This window comes from Dicentrarchus labrax, unplaced genomic scaffold (genome assembly GCF_905237075.1).
Source record: "Dicentrarchus labrax unplaced genomic scaffold, dlabrax2021, whole genome shotgun sequence".
Lineage (NCBI taxonomy): Eukaryota > Metazoa > Chordata > Actinopteri > Moronidae > Dicentrarchus > Dicentrarchus labrax.
The window spans coordinates 20,107,230-20,128,615 of NW_026136719.1; the positions used below are offsets into that span (position 1 = coordinate 20,107,230).

Sequence of the window (21,386 nt, forward strand, 5' to 3'; positions counted from 1 at the left end):
TCAGTAAAGAGCGAGCTCACACAGTTGAAAGACAAAAAATAATTAAATTATCAATTTTATTAAAAACATAATTAAAAGATGTTAATTACAAGTAGTTATGCTTCAGATCAACTTTAACAAAGCCTTTGATAAGTTCTCATACTGTCAGGATGAAACTGTGGCAATTAACAGTGACATAATAACTTCTTATCTCTTGTATTTCTCATCTAATGAGAATGAGAGACCATCATACAACAGGCTTGTATAATGCTCTTTCAAATTATAGTTACTGTAAGTGAGAGACTCTGTTGGACAAACTGTTGTATAAATGTAAAAGGTTATAAAACTGTCTTTGCAGAGCTTCCACCTCCATCCATTTATAGTCCGTTTAATAATTAACCACAATGTAGAAATTGAAAGTAAAAAAAGACATCACATATTAGAAGAACATTCTCATTAGTTAACATTTCCTGACACACTAGAACTTTATAAAGGAGCAAGAAGGTCTTTACTTTAAAAAAATAAAACTAAAAGATGAGACAGCTTTCAACCATTATGTCATTAAAAGCTGTTTTGCTGTCCTTCTGAAGGAGACAGGAAGCTGTAGGACTATACAAAATGATCAGTCTCTCTTCCCTTGCAATTAATACTTGTTGTGTAATGAAACATAATCCTAATGTCGCTCTCTCTCTCAGACCTTCTATACACGGAAGCTGCCCCTTACGGGCTTAAATATTGCAGCAACTTATAGCTCTCAAGTCTAACACATTATTGATTCTTCATTTTCATTTATAAAAAAGCAGCAAATTGGGTCAGTGTATTATTTAGCTTATTCAGCACATGGTTGGAGTTACAAAGCATAATCACATCTGTGAAAACAGTTAATAGAGGCCAGTGAAAAACTACATGCCGACACCAAGCAGGTAAAGAAGGGGGAGCTAAAAATGATTATACTGCTAGGGAAAAGGTACACCAACAGATCAGAAAGATTAGAAATGTACGAAGGGAAAAATAAAAACAAAGAAAAGAAAGCTTAATCCAAGAAATACACAGAAGGTATAAGGCACGGTTTTAAATCCTATGATGATGCCAAACTTGGTATACAATGTAAAGCAGAGCAGCACAGTGTAAATGACGTTAATTATCTGCCCAACATTGACAGACGTGCTGATATGTTGTCCTGAAGATACTACCGCCGTATAGTTCCAGGTCGTGAGCTAAAACCAAATACAAGAAAAGTAAGTTATAAAGAAATGTGTGAATCATCTGTGACTGCAATTTGGATTGTGTGTGTGTGTGTGTGTGTGTGTGTGTGTGTGTGTGTGCGTGTGCGTGTGCACAAGAAAAACTTGAAAAGTAAGTTATGACATAACTGCAAATACAAATGCATATGCAAATACCCAGGATAGGGGGGAGGTGGGGCGTCGTGCTGTCCACTTTTAGCGATTGCCTGCTCATAAGACGGCAGCCCCGGGGGGTCAATTTCCTCCATAGAGGGTGGCGATGCAGGTGGGAGCACAGGATTTAAGGACACCTCCTCTAGTCGTCGCATTATTAGAGAAGCATTACTCCTCCTCGGCCGTCCCTGAATGGAGCTGTGAGAGCAGTGTAGACATGTATATCATGTTATTAACATGTGACCTATTTAATACCAAGTGGTTAACTTTAATGTCGTCATACAGCTGTACACAAGACATTGCATGAATAGGTTCCACAGTGCTATGTCTAACAAGAAGCAGTAACATATTGTTAGAGCAGTTGCAGAGCTTGAATAGCTTAGCAATTCATTTATTAGTCGATTCACAGAATATTAATCTGCAACAATTTTGACAATTCATTGATCATTTCAGTACATTTTGAGCAATCACTGGTTCCAGCTTGAGTATTTGATGCTTTCCTTTGTCATGTATTATAGTTAACTGAATATATTATCAGACAAAACAAGCAATTTATTATGTAAATTTAGGCTTAAGGAAATTGTAACTATTGTCATTTTACAGCCAAAAGGATAACCAAGAAAATAATTTGCAGATTAATTGACAATTGCAGCCCTGAACAGGTAAGAACAATAGATACTGTACAAGAGTGGCATCAAATTATACCATAAAATGGTCCATATGTCCAAACTCTGAAATATTGTGTGTTTTATATCGTCAGTTTGTTCAAGTACCTGAGTTTATAATGCAAAAGAGTTGTATAGGCATCTATAGTCTCAGGGGCACTATAACTAAAAGGTGGTAGTAAAGTGAAAGTGAGCAAAAACAACGTAGCTGCCACTAATATGCCTTTTCACAGCAGCCATTTTGACATGAAATAAAAGAGTAGAGTTACCAGGGATAATATTTAAGGTTCTGTCCCATTCAGCTTAAACAGAGTCAGGGAGCTGCTATTGTGCATGTTTGGCTCACTGGAAAGACTCTGCTACACCAAATGGAACAGAACCTTAATTAGTAGAATTGGAAACACCACATGCATTTCCCCTACCATTTCATGTCAAAATGGCTACTGTGAAAAAGGTCTCTCTCACTTACCTTGCACGGCTGAAGTCGCCCTTGCATTTGCCATGACAGAAATACCAGATCAGGAGGCCAACGATAACAATGGCCACTCCACCAGCGATCAGTCCCACCAAAAGAGATGTCACATCAACCCGCCCACGCTTGTCCTTATCTGTGAATCATCACCAACCAAAGTGAAAAACTGGACATCGCTTAGCTTGTCTGATAATCGCAGGGAGTTGTACGACATTATAAAAAGCCACCTGAATAACACAGGGTGGTTCCTCTTTTTGATCTGATACTGATTCTTTGGTTTGGAAGTGGAATATAGTTGAATTTTCTACAAGTAGTAGGCATTCTGTTATTAGATCTATTAAGAATTCAGTCCTCATCACTAATGTGAAAACAAATTATATTTGCAAAGGCGAGGTAAGGCCCACAGTTGGAATTTGAGCAATACATTGACTTGTAGGCCTAGCAGTCATTTTCAAAGTTACTGTGCGCTCCTGAACAAGTGGTCAAACAGGTTTTTGAAAGCAATGGTAAACAATTATCCAAGCTAAAGCAAAAAACAAGTATCCATAAACAACACATAGCTGTACACTACTTTGGTGTCTGTTAACATGAATTTAAAATGATCCAAGTATCACATTGAGGTAGTTAATTCTCTTACCTGCAGTGTATTTCTTCCAAAAATCGTCCTGCAAAACAAAACCATCATTAGTGTGGTGAACTCCTGCCTCTCCGTGCCCATGACATGACATGACCCCAGTGACCAGCAGCCCACTGAACACCATCACTTAACTGTAGCAGGGACGTTCTCAAAGACCTCCCTCGCCTCTTCGTAATTGCAGACTTCTTCGTAACACTCCCTCTCCAGATTTCCAGGAACGAAAATCTCAAAGTCAAACCGGTTGAACAGCAGATGGCGACCCAGGAACGAATTTGCGTCCCCCTCATCCACAAACACTGGGGGACGTGTCCAAACAGCCGATTAACAGGGAACTACACATATATGTGTGCGTAAAGTGGATTCATATGTGTGCGTAAAGTGGATTCATAGGTGTGCGTAAAGTGGATTCATTTGCGCTTACACCTCACCTTCTTGGTCTTGTGATCCTTCCTTCGACAGCAAGCTCCTCATACAGGCCAGATCTCCACAAGACAGGAGTTGAAGGAGTATGAACAGATGAAACAACATGGTCACGCGTGCACCTGCGCACGGATAACGGGTGTGGCATTAATTGGCAGCACAGAGGGCAGAATACCATTAACAACGCGCCCAGCTCCTGCAAAAACTACAATATCTGTATTTTACTGTAACCACCAAGCACCAGATACCATAATTCTACATTACCTTACGATAAAAAGTATCTCATAATGATGAGTCAGAGTTCAACGCCGACAGAATGAAACCTAATCTAAAAGGAGCGGCAGGTACGTGTCCGAGCCTCGACGCTGATAAGATGAATCAGGAAACGTCCAGCGATAGTCACAAACAACAGTGTTGCACCTTACTTTGAAAAAGTTTAACACGGCTCATTATTTATAGACAGAATACATAGTTAGAGCTGTGGTAGTCCCTGAAGAACCCAAGACAGTTCCGGTAGGTTAAGAGAAGGTTGTTGTTTACTCCCAACAGATGTGTCCCTGCGCTTCCTAAACTACCTGCGCAGACTCAACCAATCGATCACGTTTACCTGGAAAATGTGATACAAAGTTCTGGAAATAAAAGTCGACGCTAGATGGCAGCTGAAACCACGAAAGTGAAAGTAGCTCTCAGCAAGTATTTTCACACCCATGTGTTAAATAGGATTACACATGCATCATCTGACTTCTGACTCTGAGTCAGACTCCTTACTCCTTACTCCTCCCAAACCCAGATCACTTTGAGCCCTTTGCTCTTGATCATACCTAAGCAGTAGGGGAGAGTGGGGTAAGTTGAGCCAGCCCTTGTTGCTAGGAAATGGCAAAAAAACATTGATCATGTGACCAAATATTTAGGAGGAAGGCATCATTTCATGGAGTCTGTGAATGTAAGAACCACATGGGTAAAGTGGTTAGATAATTATTTCCAAAAAATCATTTTTCACTCTTGAAAGTGAATTTAGTCTATCATAAGTTTCATGAGAATTGTGTTTAGACCAAAATAGATCATTTTAAATTTGTTTTATACATCAATTGTGGTATCTATGAGCTACAACATGAGGTCATAAACCTAGCATAAAAGTGCACCACTTTAGCTGTGGGGACGGCTCAACTTACCCCACACACATGGGGTAAGTTGAGCCATGAGACCACTCTTTTTGGACATGCTGTATTATCAAAACAGTTATGTTTACACTCATTCTGTTTGTTTGAAGGGATGCACAACATCCTGAAATATATGCAGATATATTAGTTAGTGACAAAACTATGATTGCCTTGATGTAGTGATCCTAAATATGAAAAATGGCTCATCTTACCCCACTCTCCCCTACTCTGAAAACTGATCTGAAAAAGAGTCAGCAACTAAATATCAAACATGTAAATTCATTTGTCACAAAATACATATATAAATGTATGAATAGTTGTTACCACTGAAGGCTTTTTAACACACACACATACACACACACTCTCTCTCTCTCTCTCCCTCTCTCTCTCTCTCTCTGTGTGTGTGTGTGTGTGTGTGTGTGTATATATACCTGCATATATATTATGAGCTTAATGCTGTAGTTTAAATGGTACTACACAATAACTAAACAAAAAACACATTTTAACTTCAAATGGGGCTACCATGTGTAACAACTTTGGCCCTTAAGCCTATTTAATGTAGGTGACAAATGTTTTTGATTTTAGACACTGACATCAGGATGTTTGGTCACGTAACCTCTGGTTGATCTTGTCTACTGGTTACTAGGATTTATAGGGTCATTTTACTTTAATGACCCTTTAAAAGGGACGGATGCCATATTTTGGCCTCAACATCTGAACTGCTTCAGCCTCAGTGTCTTTTTCATGTTTACCATGTTGTATCCTCACTTCTAACGGATGGACGCAAATTACTTTTGTAATGTGATGCTATCTTTTGGGATCTTTGCATCAGCACTAAACCTCTGCTCTCTCAGCAGCTCGGTAGTCGGTGACTACTCTACTATGCACGGGCCTTGTATGGGAAAAGGTTGTGTAATGGGCTCCGGAGTCATCTGTGATAAAATACACGTAGTCTGGCTTTTTTTCACCACAAAGAATGGTGGCTATAGCAACTTAAGAGACACCACAAACAGCAAAACATGCAGCACCACAGTGAAGATAAAGTTTTCCATTCTGTTTGGCAAAGCATTCTCCATAATAGTGTTTATGTTTCACACTCTCCATGTAAATACACATCTGCCACTGAGCCTCAGGGCCTCTTGGCTAGTGTTTATGTAAAGCAGAGATAGGATGCAATTTAACATTATCAAGCTGACTACTGGATGTTGCTAATTGAAGTACAGTGAGAGCCCCTGTGTTGTCTCTGGATACTGTCAGAGACTTTATCTAGTGTGTGATGTCAAATGATATTGCCACCTTACACCACATACTGTCATATCAATGTTATATTGCTTAATAGTGTCTCACTGCTGGGGTGTTCATGTGATTCTACATCAGTTCGTGGAGTTTGTGCACAAACACGGTGGATTGTGACCACTGGTGGAAAAAGTATTCAGATCCTTTACTTAAGTAAAAGTACCAATACGACAATGTGAAAATACTCTATTACAAGTAAAGGTCTTGAATTCCTACTGAAGTAAACAAAAACATCTGTCAGCCAAATGCATCAGTATCAAACTTAAAAATGCTTGTTGTGGATAAATGATGGCCCCTAATTGGCATATTATTATATATTACAATAATAATAGTTGTGTAGTGTAAATAACATTTTAATGTTGTAACTGGTCAAGGTGGAACTAGTTCTTATTCTTTACATTCAGTTAGTTTTGTCCAGTAGTTCCCAATCAAGGGGTTGGGCCCCCTCCAAATAGTCACAAAATAAACCTGAGGGGCCATGGCATGATGTGACTATTTGATTACTGGAGTAAGAATCTTTGCTTTGACTGTGGCATTTTGATTAATTTTACCACTTTGGTAAACAGTTCTTTAAATTAAACAATATAAGTGTAATCTGCACTTCAACTAAATCTGCCCCAACTGCACTTTTTTGAGAGGTCACAGACCAGAAAGGTTGGAAGCCACTGGTAAATCTTGAACAATAAATTTTATAAGATTAAAATCATGGGTTTTTTTTAAATGTAAAATCTTAATCTAAGAGGTAACTATTATCTATAGCTGAAAATAAATGTAGTGGAGTTGAAAAGTACATTTCCCTCTGACGTGTTGTGGAACATGTCAAATTAACAGGAAATGGAAAAACTCAAACAAGATACAAGTAACTCAAAATTATACAGTAAATACAGTACTGGAGTAAATATACTTAGTTACTTTCCACATCTGCTGATAACCTGAGCTCCATGTGCAAAAGGGCCTAGTTAGGCAGCTCAGCTTCCAATTGAATCATTTGCTTTTTTCATCAGCGAACAATGCAGAACAAGTACCTCTATCTGACTATGATAAGAAGGGGTTGTGATATTTGCACCAGATAAACCAACCACAGCAAGCAGTATTTACATCTGGGAAATCTCACATGACAGACCATCCCCAAAACAGTTATTTAAAGTCAGTGAGACAAATTAGAGACAAGAAGAGAGGGGGAGATCACCATCCAGAATGAGAAAAGTAGCTGAGAAGCAATTGCTTGCAGAGAAAAAGGAGAATATGCTGAAAGATAGAAACCAAGATGGAAGGTTTGCAAACATTTTACTGAACCTTGGTCACATTAGTTTTTATCTCCAGCTATACTCTCCACCTTGCGGGTGGCTGTGATGAGGTTATGCTCCTGAGAACGTGTTTTGTGATTTACACCCACTGATAAGAGTCAGAGATGCTGCTCCCTGTGGACAACTGGACAGAAGTGAGTGGTGAGTCTCTGCAGACCTCTGGCATGATAGTAAAAAGAACACACTGCTGCAATAAATGTATACTTCTAATGCCCATTTAATCTGAGAAAAAAATTGGCTGGAATGATCAGATTATGACTTTACTCGGTACAGAATGAGAAAAAAGAAAGTAAACCCACTGAGCTGTGGCTTTATTAGCCACAGAAAAAGTGTGGGGTGGGGGGTGGGTATACAAAGAGTGCAATGTCAGTAGTCTGCACTTTGTCAGTTTGTGCTGATTTCATCACAGCCGCAGAGGGAGAGAACTCCAACAGACCCCTTTTACACCCAATGCCTGGGCCATATATCATTAGAGTTCACATCCTAATGCTCTGGACCGGTGCCTTAAAGCAGATATGTGTGGAATAAATGGCACTTTCCATCAATGGGCAAAGGCAAGGTGAACTTAAAAACTGGAATTTAGAGGTCCTAGTTTTTCCACTGTTAAGACATATCAAGAGACAGTGAGTCATACTGACAACAGCTGAACTGTATCTATTAACCCTGTGGACAGTTTCATATTTGTAGTGGCCGTAAATCAGCGCCTACACAACACAAGCTTAAGTGTTGCTGTTACAGTAATGCAGCTCTGACCTCAGCAGACAGGGTCATCTTAAGTTCACTTTACTATCGTCACCTCTCATGTTTTCCCAGACAAGTGACCCTCTCACTGCAGGACATTGCTCAACCCAAGTAACAGTTCATCTCATCTAGTACCGGCATGCTGTCCTTTAAGCAAAACCAGATGCTGAGAGCCGCTAGGGGACAAGCTCCCATTAAAGTCACTGTATGGCTTTCTGAAAAGATGATAAGGCAACTAGTGGGGTAGTTGTCTGAAAAGATTGATTATATGTGTATTTATACATTAATGGCACAGTAAAGCTTTTGGCTGTTATTCAACTTGCTGTGTTACTTCAGAATAACTCCAGCAATCTTTAATTCTTTAACAAGAAAGAAGCAATCACGGGTGATATCCATTGTTCTTTTATTGGATGAATATAAAAGCTGATCATTTCAGTCTGAGGATTTGGAAAGGAGAAAACAGTAGAGGGTCAGGCAGTCTAGACAGTCGGGTTAAGGTGGAATTAAGCAGAAGGTGACAGGGCTTGCAGACTGGTCTTGACGGTTGCTAGGTTGGCCTTCCAGGCGCTGAGGCTGTCGTGCAGCTGCTGCCACTGCTGCTTGCCAAAGGTGCGGTGTGTGCTGTGGCTGATTGAGTGGAAACAAAAGCAAGAATGTTAAATTGACAAAATAAATGCAGACCAAAGTCACGTCTTCCATGCTACACTATAGAGAGAAAAATATTCCCCTGAAAGAAATGTATGAGCAATAATATGAACTTTCTATACAATAAAGAGAAAACATTAAAATCTATATTCCAAACGAAATCTGGCTTAAAACTTTCCAATTTGTACTAGAACCAATAATTCTATATGGCAGCGAAATTTGGGGACCAAAACTAAATAATGACTTTGACAAATGGGACAAAACAGTCAGAATCTTTCCCCACCGAGTTCTGTAAGAGCATCCTGCAGGTGCAGCGAAAAACACCAAATAATCTGTGCAGAGCAGAGCTCCTACTAAAAATACAGAAAAGATCAATTCAATTTTACAATCACTTGAAATCAGTTAACCCCCAGACATACCAACACAAAGCCCTAACATACCAGGAGCTGAAACCAGAGAAGAGTCCCCTCAGCCAGCTGGCCCTGAGGCTCTCTGCAGTAACATGTCCCCAACAGCCTCAGGACAGCAACACCAACTCAATCAGACCAAACCAAATTATCAACAAGCCAAAAGAAAAATATATTGAATACTGGAAAGAAACGACCGAAACACAAAGTAAATTACAATGTTATCTGACCCTAAACAGAGAATTCAAACTGGCAAATTACCTGAGCACAATAAAATGTCCTAAATTAAGAAAAATGTTGACAATGTACAGACTGAGTGAACACAGCCTGGCCACAGAAAAGGGTCGCCACAGACAGAACTGGCTACCAGAAGAGGAGAGACTCTGCTCCCAGTGTGATAGAGGACAGGTAGAGACAGAGCTGCACTTCCTAACCTCATGCCCTAATTCAAAACTTTAAGAGAAAAACAATTCACAAACATTTCCCAAATATACCCCGAATTTGAATTTATATCAGACACACAGAAACTCCCCTATTTACTGGGAGAAATGCCAAAAAGTCAAATTTATATTATATATTATATTTAATCATTTGTAATTACTGTTATATTGACAACAGACTACTTGTTTTAACTGTAACCTGTTAGTTTATTAATGTTTTAATGACATTTTTAGTTGACACAAACTGATTGACTATTTAATTGTAATTACTTATTGACTGAAATTGATTGATTGTGACTGTGATTGAATCAATCGTAGTTACAGTATTACCAACAGTATAGATTATAATTAATTTATTGTAAATATTGTTTTCCTTTATTGTTATTATTATTATTTTTAATTCCAAACGCTTGCTTTGGCAATATGTACAGTGTTACGTCATGCCAATAAAGCCATTTGAATTAAATGGAATTAATACATTGTCTAGTTTCTACACATACTTCTCTGCAGACCAGAATCAAATAAACTCATAGCATCCTTGACCCTGACAAAAGACACTGCTTTGACCAGATGTAACAATACAAACTAACCCACATATTAATTAACTAATCAATCTTTGCTGCGTAATTTTGGCCAATCTTAAAAAACTATGTAAAAAATAAAACAGGAGTCTCCACAGAAGACAAAGAAAACAGTCACCTAAATTTGAACCTTGAGTTGTTTTTACGTCAACAGAATCTTAGCTAGGTTTCACTTGTAACTTTCACTTTTGAATACCAGTAAGAAGCCAACCACAACTACCTGGAAGTCCCACATTTCCAAATAACATATGATGCATCAGTCCCAAGCTCTGCTTAATACAAAACACAAGTGCAACACTTTTTTTTTTGGGACGATCCAGGTAAAGTACATTGGGTCTACACTGATACCAAGCCTACATGCCATCACTGCCCCTCTAATAACAAATAAGTCGCGCACGACAGTTTGATGAAAGTACTTACCTCACAACCACTTTTCGCTGTGTTTGGTCGATTTTGCAGTACACCATCTTGGTACGAACAGCTAGAAAGGAAAAGCAGACCAATAGTGAATAAAGAGAAAGCAAAACACCACAAACACAATAACACTTTAAGAAATTGGAAATTGAAACAGGAGAGAAATCTAATCTGGGTAATAAAACAATGAAAGTGCTATGTTTGGTTATATGCCATTTCTTCACTTAAGTTTTTTTGTTTTGTTTAATGATGAAGACCAGTGATTAGTGTGCAATCACTACCCTTTCATCCCACCATTAGTGGCTCGTGAGAAACTAACAGCATACTTAACAAGGGTGGACAGCAAAGATTAATTTGAGGTGAAGCGCTTGTACCGTCAATGACAAAAGCCTCAACATCCTCAGCTCCGATCTGCAGCTCCTGTTCCATCGTGTCAAAGGAGATCTCCTTGAATTCCACCGCCATGCCCATGAATGTCAGCAGACGCATTTTGGCCATGTTTTGCTCGTGAGACAGGCCTGGGGAGCGACACGCAGGGATCATTAAGCACAAAACAGTCACAGTCGATTACTCTCGACTCCGGGAGTTTCCCTGTGATAATTGTTTCTACATTTAGGAGCATGCAGTCAGGGAATCTACTCATTAACACAAACACCACTCCACATTGTCTGTTTTGAGAGTCCATCCTACACATGCTTGTAATTACAGCTAAGCCTTTAGTGGTGAGAAAGGGACACACTGCTGACACATACACATTCCTGTGCTATGTCAACAGAGCACAGTGTTTTTATTTTATATAGATTCTGTGATTTCTTATAGGAAAAGGTTGTTCACATGGTCTTTAAATGTGCTTTTGTACTGCTATTTATACAGGATAGCTTAATTTGTTATTAAATTTAAATCCATTTCCTCTTAGAGGTTTAAATGTTTTCCCAAGTGCCCCTCATAATCATAGCAATAGCAGTATATTTATACAAATTATAATAAAGGTATGAATTATGGGAAAAGACCCTAGTTCCTAAAGACAAAGAAAATATCAAATTGCTTTAGAGGCCGTTCAGATTTTCCCTAGGAAAACGCCAGCCACACCACTTTCATACTTTTTTTTAACCTCCAAGGGAGGTTGCTCTACTGTTACGTCTGTTGTTCCTAAGCAACCAAAACCTGCAGCTTGCATGATTATGATGAAGTTGCAATAATTTAGCAGTACCCCTCACTGACTTAACTCATTAAAAGATACAGACCTGTGGTGCGCTTGCTGCATTCTAAAAAGTTGCGACTGTTTCATCTCACAGCGGCGCTTTATGTTCTTAGTGTGCTTGTCGCCTGTCTCCATTCAAACTAGTGTATAAACACACTTTAAAGACACAACATCTGAGCGGCCCTTTAAAGATGATACTCCCTTGACACACTCAAAAGTGCTCTTATAAGGCAAGTTACAATACAATAAATTTATAAATACGGTAAGGATAGACATGAACATTGTCAGTATGTGTGTTTGTGTATATATACTGATGCAACAAATATCTTGAGTTAGGGCTACTTACCAAGAGAATCAATGAAGTCTTTGTTACTCTGGTAAAACTTTACGTATGCTACTAGTTTTGCGCTCACAAAGATGGTTAAGAGCTGAAAAGAGAGTCAGAAGAGGGTGAAATGCCATTATACGACACAGTTGGAACATCTTTATATTCATACAGACATGTTATGATAATCATGTCCAGACTAAGGTTATGAGACAGATAAACGGAATGCACATCACACTGGTATTTTTTTCCTTGATGAACATTGGACTAAACTATTAATATCTTAGAAATGCCATTCTGTTGATCCATGAAAGACACTCATACATAATAGGGTGCACACACACACCATATTAAAAATATTTCTTCATTGCCTCAACCCGTTCAGGTGCTGAGATTCCTGTTGCTCAACATTCGACCTTTGTAACTGGTCGGCATTTAAATATTGAGTTTTGCTTGCCTTAGCTGTCACAACATATCAAAAATGCATCCAAGCCCCACATAACCAGTCTCCACATACAAGAGCGACTTGTCGCAATGACTAATGGAATATTGGTTTTGAAACAAAGGTTAGATGTGCTTTGTGTTAAGAATGACATTGAGAAAGTCACGTTTTTCAAGAACTAATTATGTCAACTGACAATGAGAGTAATGTCTTTTATATATTTAACACCACAAGGCATTGCACATCCTTCAGTACTAACATCATGGATGAGTTCTCCCTCCAGGAAGCGAACAGGTTTCAGGGTGAGCAGGTGGTCAATCAGGAAGGTGTTGGGGTCTTTGAGAGCTCGGACGATACATCTAAAGATAAGAGACAGAGACGTGTGTATGAATGAGGGATGTACGTTAAAAAAAGGATTAATGACAAATGTTACACAGGGTCTCCATGTTTACCTGTGGGCATCAACACGTGCTTGTGATGCATTGTCTTCTGTGTAACTTCCCAGCAGCTCAACCATCACTTTTGCCGCAGCATCACTGTGTAATGAGCAAATTGTTGAACATTGTTGAAAACTCTTTTGCACCGAGGTGATTTACTTGAAGGATAACACAGTCTCAGAATCCTAGGTCCAGAGGTGTGTATATGCATAAACAAATGTATTATAATGTTTATAAATCTTAAATACTGTGTACCAAACATGAATTGTACACATCTGTACTTACCTCTTTTTGCAGTCAACCAATGCTTCATACACAAGCCTCAGGAGCACGTGCTTCTTCTCTGTGGTCAGGTTCCAGTCAACAATCCACTTGCGCACCTAGTAAGCAACACAAACATAAATCATAAATGAACTGCAGAGAAAGAAATGCCACTTGTAGTTTGAAAAATGTGATCTCTGCAGCTCAAGGCAAAGAAATACACAATATCTGAATTGCAGTGTTTATATTAATCACGGTGAGTAGATATACCTGATCAAGGTCAGTGGGGATGAAGGAGATGGCGTTACAGGTTGCCGCAACCTTGATGAGGCCACAGAAGACTGTGTACCTCACCGGAGTATTCTCATCCATACCATGGAACAGGTTACTCAGCCTGTTAACATCAAAACATGAAAGAGATGGTCAAGTGTTTGAACTTGGATTTGATTCTCGTCACATGCTGTTGTTATGAAAGGAGCATAGCCGCTTTCCTGCCCGTCAACGTTCTTAACAGTATCCTGATGTTAAGCTGTCAAGACCAGCTGCCTCGACCCTGACTAACATCAAAACAATGGCCTGCTTAAGTTTCCATGCACGTGGATTGTATACTTGGTCAGAGATTTGGAAATGACAATAAAGAGAGGCACTGTTGTGAACAGAAAAAAAATAGTAAAAGCACTCACAGCTGCATCCTGAGGGAGGGTCTCTCTCCTTCACGGAACTTCACCAGTTTCTCACATAGACTTTCAATGAGAGCCTCTTGCTTCTCTGTCTCCAGAATCAACAGCAGAGACACAATGCTGTTCATCACACTCTCTACATCTGCAGAGAGACAGGAAGAGTCCATTAGTAATTGAACAATTGTTATCCATCCAGTTTCAGAGTTAATTGCACTAAACATATACACTATTATTAATGGAGCACAGCAAGTGTAGTTAATGACATCCATAACTACTGCATTGCACTTAGGTGAGCTGGTATTGTGAATGTTGGACAACTGGAGAAGATAAATACAACTGAGTCATAATTAATGTTATGTATTGCACCTGTGCTTTTAACTGGTAACACAATGTAACATATCTACTATTGGCTGTTTATAAATAAATAACTGACCACTCGTAAGATACAGGGGAGTTCTTCACCATCACCTACCTTTATCATCGTCCTTGAGGCACACATCGCACGCCTCGATGATCTGAGCCAGGTCTACATGAAGTCCACCTTCAGAGTTCTCTTCTGATATATCAGCTCCTTTGGACTTGATGTAGGCTCTCAGCTCTAACGCCTGGAAATGTGAGACATTCACACAATTAGTACCAGTGTCTAAATTAAACAACAACATAAAGAGCACTAGCAAGCTACATATAGGTAACAGTGTGTAGATGTAATCGTGTAGTATAATATGTTTTTGCTTGCTAAGTGTACAGTTCTAGTTTTTAATATTTGCAGCAGCAGGGGAAGTTACAAAAAAATTTTGTATATCTAAGTCCTCAGTTATAGTTGATTATTTAGCAGGTTTGTTTGGCTTGTTATTTTTTTTACGTCTTTGTTTATTTGCTAAGATGTCTGGCTAAGCAGCTAGCATTCCAAGCTAACGTTACACCTTTAAAGACGTTTGTGGCAGCGTTAGCCGCAGATACATTGAGCTGAAGACAACAGCAACGAGTCTCAACTACTTTAAATACAAACCACATACACGGTAGGTTTAATGATATATCTACACACAATGTGCTTCCACATATGTCACATACTCAGCATGTAGCTTAGCTAACAAGCAGCCCGTACTTGTCAGCGGCTAAGAACGGTTAGCATTCTAGCTAGCTAGCATGCTAAGTTATCTGGTTGGATAGTTTCCATTTATCGACTCATCCGCGGGCGGAACAATGAAATATGAGTTTGTAAAGACTTGTGTCATACCTGGTCTTCTTCCGTAATATCGATAAACGCCGGGACGCTCATTTTAGGTAATTTTGTGAGCTCAGATGATGAAATCCACGCTCCCACCACTGCTGAGACCTGGCCGGAAAAGAAAAGGCAAGAGTACCGGTGAACCTCTGGCAGTTCCGGGTCATGCTGTTAAAGCCGCAGTAACTAGTTAAAAACTGAGGGATGTCTCATGACTTGACTGTGAAAGCAGTCCCTCTTCCTACATTGTCACTTTTAATTATTACAATATGTACTCTGCACATGAATTATTGGACTTAAATAAATATCTTTCCAGATTAAATGAAAAAGCCCTGTCAGTGCTGCATAGCTTGTGCATCCCCTTCCTTCAGAGGTCAGATGACCTCCTAAATTTTATTAGTCACCCAGACTTCCACCGCACCATATCCTAATCTTCCATTCTTTCTTATCCAGGTATCAATCTCCACTGTGGGAGATTAACCCTGGATGTCTTGGATGAGAGTTACAGAGGTGAACCTGATCCCCAGGGGAGGTTATCTGATTGAGCTGCGGTCCATCTGTGTGGACCACCATGGCAGGCCAGAGCTCTCCAACCTGGAAACACTGTCGGTGTCAGAGGGCAACACTTTTCCACCATACACCCACTGACCTATGGGTGCGCTTGTTGGGCCTCTGTATCTAGTGGGATGCTGTGTATTGTTACCATGGCAGGTCACTCTGTGATTGAGGTGAGTGAGGTGAAGAGGGTAAGTGGAGCAGGAGTTCACCCTGAAACTATGTACGTAGTCAGGTTACAAACATTTGAGGTGTTGAGCAGGCTGTGTCCCAGGGTGAAGACACTATGGAGTGTTTTCCATTGCAAGACTGTGCTGCAGCTCACAGTTCATCTGTCACAAAAACATGTATTTTAGGGGATTCTTAGACTATGGAGACACATCATGCTACGTCATAATTCCTTGAGTGTCTGCTTTTCACATATTTTTCTTTGCAGTTACTGTTAGGGAACTGAGCTCTGTAGTGTTCAGCAGGATAGATACCTTAAAATAGAGCGCTGTGGGGAAATGGCTGATGGAGTGTTTCACCATAGTGCTGGTATGATGCGTCATTCTGTTGGGAAGGCAAGTGCCTGGTACCAAATCCCACCCTCACTCACTCCCTGCCCTCGTACGCTGTCATGGCGAATAATTTATAGCCGCTTCTCTAAAAGTGTGCTTGTGTAACTGTGAGGCTTTCATTATCTGATTAACAGCTGTTGTCAAGTGCCTGGTGTATTTCAAGTCCCGAATAAGAGTTTTGGGGGCTTTGAAGCTCCAGGTGCATGTGAGACATTGTTTTTGTCTTCTTTAAAAGGTCTTTAAAATGCCACTGTGTGTTATGATGCTTAATAGCTTTTATAATATCCACGACAGAATGTCCTGAAAATAGCGTGGATATTGGACAACAGTAAACCTTTTAACTCCAAGGAGACTGTACCTGGTACATGTATTAAACCAGAATCTTGTCTGTTTTATATCATTCTAAAGCTAACCTGCCAATGAAGCCTTCACAAGATGTATAAGTAATCTAGCAGCAGACATCACCCATGTTTTCAGCAACTTCTGTCGGATGGTGTTTTTTATGTTGGTGTATATGTGCAGAATTCAGTTGAATAATATTGGTTATTTGCAGACACACCTTTGCAGGCAAACGTCATGTTCTATTTTAAATCCTATTTCTCTTATACTTCTCTTTTTTTCGTAGTCTTGTTGCGACAGACTTTTATCTGTAAGTTTGTTTTATTGTAAGTTAATGAAAATTCGAGATTGCTTATTGTGAAGTTTTGATTTTGAAACCTATATAGGTTTTGACCTTATATTTATACTGTAGGCACATATATTGTTTAGTGAGCGGGTTTCTGCCTGTATTTGTGTGTGTGTTTATGTACAATCCCACCTCTATATTTACCAGTAAAATCTAGGAAATATATAAGTATAATAAGACACAGATAATCCAAAAAGAATATGTATTAATGTTTATGTCTGAAATATTTACATTGTCATTGTGTTTACACTGATCTCATCCATGTTTGTTTGATTGGAAATACCACATGCTCTTCCTAAACTGCTGGCACATTGCCTGCTCAGCCTCCTCAAAGATAAATGACTGTGTGTTAAGAGTTAGTTGGGCCCAGGTGTCTGCTTTCCCCCTGTCAGCCAGCCAAGTGGAGAGTATCTATGTAAATCAGTCTCATGGTCATCATCCAACATGGCTGCCCACCTTCTACCCACTAATTGTCTGGTTCCCACAGTTCTGCCTGCCTTCACAATCTCGGAAAAATCCCCTTGCTCAGCCTCATCTATCAGCCAGTGACCTTGTCAGGATACACCGCATGAGTAACTTCCCCGCTTCCCTAGGTGGAGCGAACTGCTTGTTAATTACTTATAAGCTGACCCACCCTCCCCACACACACACATATACAAGACACAAATAAACAAACAAATCCAAGATATTAAACAGAGGTGAGTCCAGAGTCCACAGTGGTCCAAGGCATGAAAATCCCATGGCGCCCAGCTGATGGACTTTTACTGTCCACAGCAGCAGAGATGTATTATAAACCCTTTACATATTCCTCGGTTAGTATGAATGCATGGCTATCATCCAACAGTTGAAATTGTTTCACAGCACAGGCTAGTTAATTTCTATTAATTACTTGTAGTACAGTGTCTCAGTTCATTTATCATATACATTTAGATTTGGGCCAGTGAGCCAATAAATAAACAATTGCTAGCTTGTTTGTACTAAGAAAAGTGTTGTAAAGTGGTTGCTGTTATTATCCTTGACTTTTTTATTCATTCTCTGCTGCACACTTTTCCTCTAAATGTTTCACTACCAAAAGAATAACCCCACAGCTGAAACAACTATTTTGATACTCAATTAATCGTAATTTTTGTAAGCAAACCCTTTCTATATTTCCAGTTGTGAGGATTTGTTGCTTTTCTTTGTCATCTTCTTGAGGAGGAAGGAATTTCACGGCATCACCTCAGGCTTTCGGAACTTGGGATGGGAATTTTTTCTAACATTTTATTGTAGAATTGATTTATAACTTAAAGAAAAGATAGTTAGTTAGTCAGCAAATACAGATGCTTTGCGTTATGGTCAATTGTAAACAAAGCGGCTCTTTGCTCCAATCAATAATCAACTATCCTTCTCTAGAATCCCACCTTTAATGAAGAAAATAACTGGCAGATTTATTGATAATGAAAACATTTGCATAGTTGCAGCTCTAGATAACTCTTCAGCATTTTGCATGTTAGAATCAGGCTGCATGCTTCAAAAGAAACCTGCTCTTGTGAGCTCTCTTACCTCTTTTATTTGTAGCTCATTTTTTTATGGCTTGCAAATGTATTGGATTTACCCATATTGACAGCTCAGATGAACCCTTTGTACTCTACCTACCCAGCACCAAATGGCAGATGACATATTTATTGAGTAGCTGGTGAATTAAAGACCCAGGACTTGGTGGAGCCCAACCAGAGCTAAATGAGCTACCTTTGTCAGGTGGCCAGAAACAACGACTGGTAATGTTTCTCTGTGTCAGAATGTGTAAAATTAGGTTAGCCATACCATTCATTAGCCGGTGATCTCTTGTATATGTGTAGCTATCAGTGTGTTTTAGAGTTGTTCTGCCCCTTTACGGCCACAAGTTAATTCATGCAGCTTTAACAAAACCAAAGCACTTTCTGTGTGCATAGAGAAAAATCCCCTATCCCTCTGCCGTAGTCGTGTGCGTGTGTGTGTGCTTGAACATAACTCGTCTGACTGAAGGCCTGTAGTCTACTGTGATAGCTGTTCAGTCCCTGTGATCACTTATCTCCTCTACCACTAGATGATCAATCACACAGCACAGCTGCACACCTCCGACTTAGTGAAATTAATTTCTTTTGTTCATTCAATTAGAATTTTATTGCTTTTTTTTATCTGCCTCTTAGATGTGGTTGACTTGGCTGCACTGTACGAGCCATCTGCAGCAAAACTCACGCATGACCAGGAAAAGAAGGTCGGTGCGTGAAATACCACTGTTATCTTGCCATATCTCTTAATGAACAGCTTCATATCACACCAAAGACTGCAGTAATCAATCAAAGCGAGTTTGCATTTGTGGTGTTGAGCTATCTGAGGTCGTTAATCCCCCTATGTGGAATGCGTGTGCTCTGTCTCAACCTAATGGCAGCAACAACAAAAAGAATTCTGACGTTCCTGTCTGGATAGATTGAGTGTTCTCTAGTCATCAGAGTGTGTTTATATTAAACCGATCACAGGCTAGGAAGAGCAATACGAGTTAAAAAGGCACAGTCAAACAAAGAGTCAAATTTGTTTCAATTGGGGATACATTACACAATATTTGGCTTGAAGCTATACATGCCAGATCTCAGAAACACTAATTAGAGGCATGTTAAACTATGTGACCCTTTGCCTTTGAGATACCGTTTCATCAGTGCTGATAAATATGACGCTGAAGACGGAGAACAGACAATCTTCAAAACTTTCTCTACAATGAATTTAATTGCTCAGACACATGTATTTATTTCTCACAAAAGCTAAATGTGTTTGAAATGAATTATTTTTCTTATTTAATTTACCTACAGACGTATAGCATGAAAACTATTTTGCAAATCAAGCACATTCTTTTCAGCAACCTATAGCATTTCAGTGCAACAGATAAGTATTTTATTTCCCAGGGATCGAGAAAGTTGCAGTAAATCGGTATTTCCCTAAAGTGAAGTGTCAGAGGTTATAGTATCACGACTGTGGTAATTTCTCTATTTTCCCATCATTGTGCATATATCTCAGAGTCATCCCGTAAAACTTTTGCTCATCTAGCTTCAAAATGAGGCACAAGGGTATGTCAACAGACGGTAACCGCCAGAGATATCTGAAATGTTTTCTGATGACTACTTAGGCCCGGTCCACAGCTGCTAGGGTGTGACAGCATGGATGGTTGTGGTTTTCCTGTAAAGAAGTGATAAAGGTTGGCCTTGATGCTGACAAACTGACACCTGCTGGGATGAGACATAGACTGTTCAGCAAAATTCAGCACTTTTAATAGACGTCCTTTTAAATTGAAAACTTTCAATATGACATTCAGTCATTCCACAGAGTCATTTTATTCCAGCTTGTGATGTTCAGTTTGATGATGACAGTGTGTGGACAAGGTCAACAGTGCCTTTATTTTTAAGTAAGTAACACTAATGGACACATTTTTAGTTGCTCTTTAACCAATAGCTGACAAAAGTAATGGTGCAAACACAAAATGTCCAATAGTCCAAATTATAAGATACTCACCTGAAACTGCGTATTAATCTGTGCCACAAAGCTCCATTGTTGTCCAAAAACTATTAACTTTATCACAATAAATGTGGGCACTGTAATTTATTTTGAGACAGTTGCACATACACTTGTAAATACTTGCTAGTGCACTGGATGTGTCTTAATCCACAGCTAAAAATAGTCCCAGACAAACACACCGTTTACTTCTGTTAGAGTAGCGTTTGCTAAAAACAGTGCCCAGGTGTTTAAACAAATTGTTTGGCTTTTTAATAAAATGTTGTATGTATTTATGGCCCATTTAAGTTTACATCCTCAGAAAAAAACGATTGGCTTGCGGTTGAGCGCCACATATAAGCTTGGAAATTTGGAAGGTACTGAGACAGACTAACACATTAATGGTTTTGGTCTTTTCGTGGGATTTGTTGACAATATCAAATATTTAGAATATCCTCAGCTTTTTCTTTTAATGGCTGTCAGTATGCTGATCTTCAGTTAGATCCGAGTATTTACATTCCTTAGTTTAAAGTATTTCCTCTTGCATTTGATCCAGGAACATCCAGCTTTGTATGAATAGATATGAATACGAGAGGAGGAGGAGGAGGAGGAGGTGGGGTCTTTGGGTTTGGTGATAGGGGGCAAAGGTGATCATCAACAAAAAGAAGAGAACGGGTGTGTGAAAGATCACTGGAGCAGTGTTGTGTCTGACACATGAACCGTGGATATGCCCACTCTCCCACAGATCTTTCTTCTTTGTTTCTTATCTCCAGTCTGATATGCAACACTTTGAAGATGACTCAGAGATGCTTTGAGAGAGAATTAAAAACTGACGATTGTTGTTTTTCACATTGGTCACAGGAAAGAGGGACATTGCCTTCAAGAGAAATTCATTTTAGGTATAACATAAATGTTACCAAAATGCATTGTTAAATAAGGCAATCAGTGCATTC

The 21,386-nt window shown here is 39.3% G+C and overlaps 2 protein-coding genes across 2 annotated transcripts; both read right to left on the minus strand.

Moving 5' to 3' along the window:
• Window positions 1–42: 42 nt before the first annotated feature.
• prrg4 (proline rich Gla (G-carboxyglutamic acid) 4 (transmembrane)) lies at window positions 43–4,173 on the minus strand. The gene is made up of 7 exons (XM_051380537.1): window positions 3,835–4,173; window positions 3,579–3,692; window positions 3,283–3,446; window positions 3,151–3,178; window positions 2,511–2,649; window positions 1,380–1,574; window positions 43–1,196 (listed from the first exon to the last, which is right to left on the minus strand). Exons 2-7 carry the CDS (start codon window positions 3,676–3,678, stop codon window positions 1,169–1,171), a joined length of 654 nt encoding a protein of 217 aa, XP_051236497.1. The 5' UTR covers window positions 3,679–3,692; window positions 3,835–4,173; the 3' UTR covers window positions 43–1,168.
• Window positions 4,174–8,460: 4,287 nt separating this feature from the next.
• On the minus strand, window positions 8,461–15,291 carry eif3m (eukaryotic translation initiation factor 3, subunit M). The gene is made up of 11 exons (XM_051380522.1): window positions 15,145–15,291; window positions 14,380–14,512; window positions 13,911–14,049; window positions 13,498–13,621; window positions 13,252–13,346; window positions 12,982–13,065; window positions 12,789–12,888; window positions 12,109–12,190; window positions 10,936–11,079; window positions 10,568–10,628; window positions 8,461–8,701 (listed from the first exon to the last, which is right to left on the minus strand). Exons 1-11 carry the CDS (start codon window positions 15,184–15,186, stop codon window positions 8,578–8,580), a joined length of 1,128 nt encoding a protein of 375 aa, XP_051236482.1. The 5' UTR covers window positions 15,187–15,291; the 3' UTR covers window positions 8,461–8,577.
• Between the last annotated feature and the right edge of the window lie 6,095 nt (window positions 15,292–21,386).

What these genes read in the sequence shown, in the direction of transcription:
- prrg4 (XM_051380537.1), bottom strand. Translation starts at nt 3,678, where the DNA reads ATGTTGTTTCATCTGTTCATACTCCTTCAACTCCTGTCTTGTGGAGAT. An exon ending in AGGATCACAAGACCAAGAAG is followed by an intron (nt 3,447 to 3,578) that starts GTGAGGTGTAAG and finishes CACGTCCCCCAG; the next exon opens with TGTTTGTGGATGAGGGGGAC. An exon ending in GGCGACTTCAGCCGTGCAAG is followed by an intron (nt 1,575 to 2,510) that starts GTAAGTGAGAGA and finishes CTGCTCTCACAG; the next exon opens with CTCCATTCAGGGACGGCCGA.
- eif3m (XM_051380522.1), bottom strand. Translation starts at nt 15,186, where the DNA reads ATGAGCGTCCCGGCGTTTATCGATATTACGGAAGAAGACCAG. An exon ending in ATATTACGGAAGAAGACCAG is followed by an intron (nt 14,513 to 15,144) that starts GTATGACACAAG and finishes TCACATTTCCAG; the next exon opens with GCGTTAGAGCTGAGAGCCTA. An exon ending in GCACGTGTTGATGCCCACAG is followed by an intron (nt 12,889 to 12,981) that starts GTAAACATGGAG and finishes TCTTATCTTTAG; the next exon opens with ATGTATCGTCCGAGCTCTCA.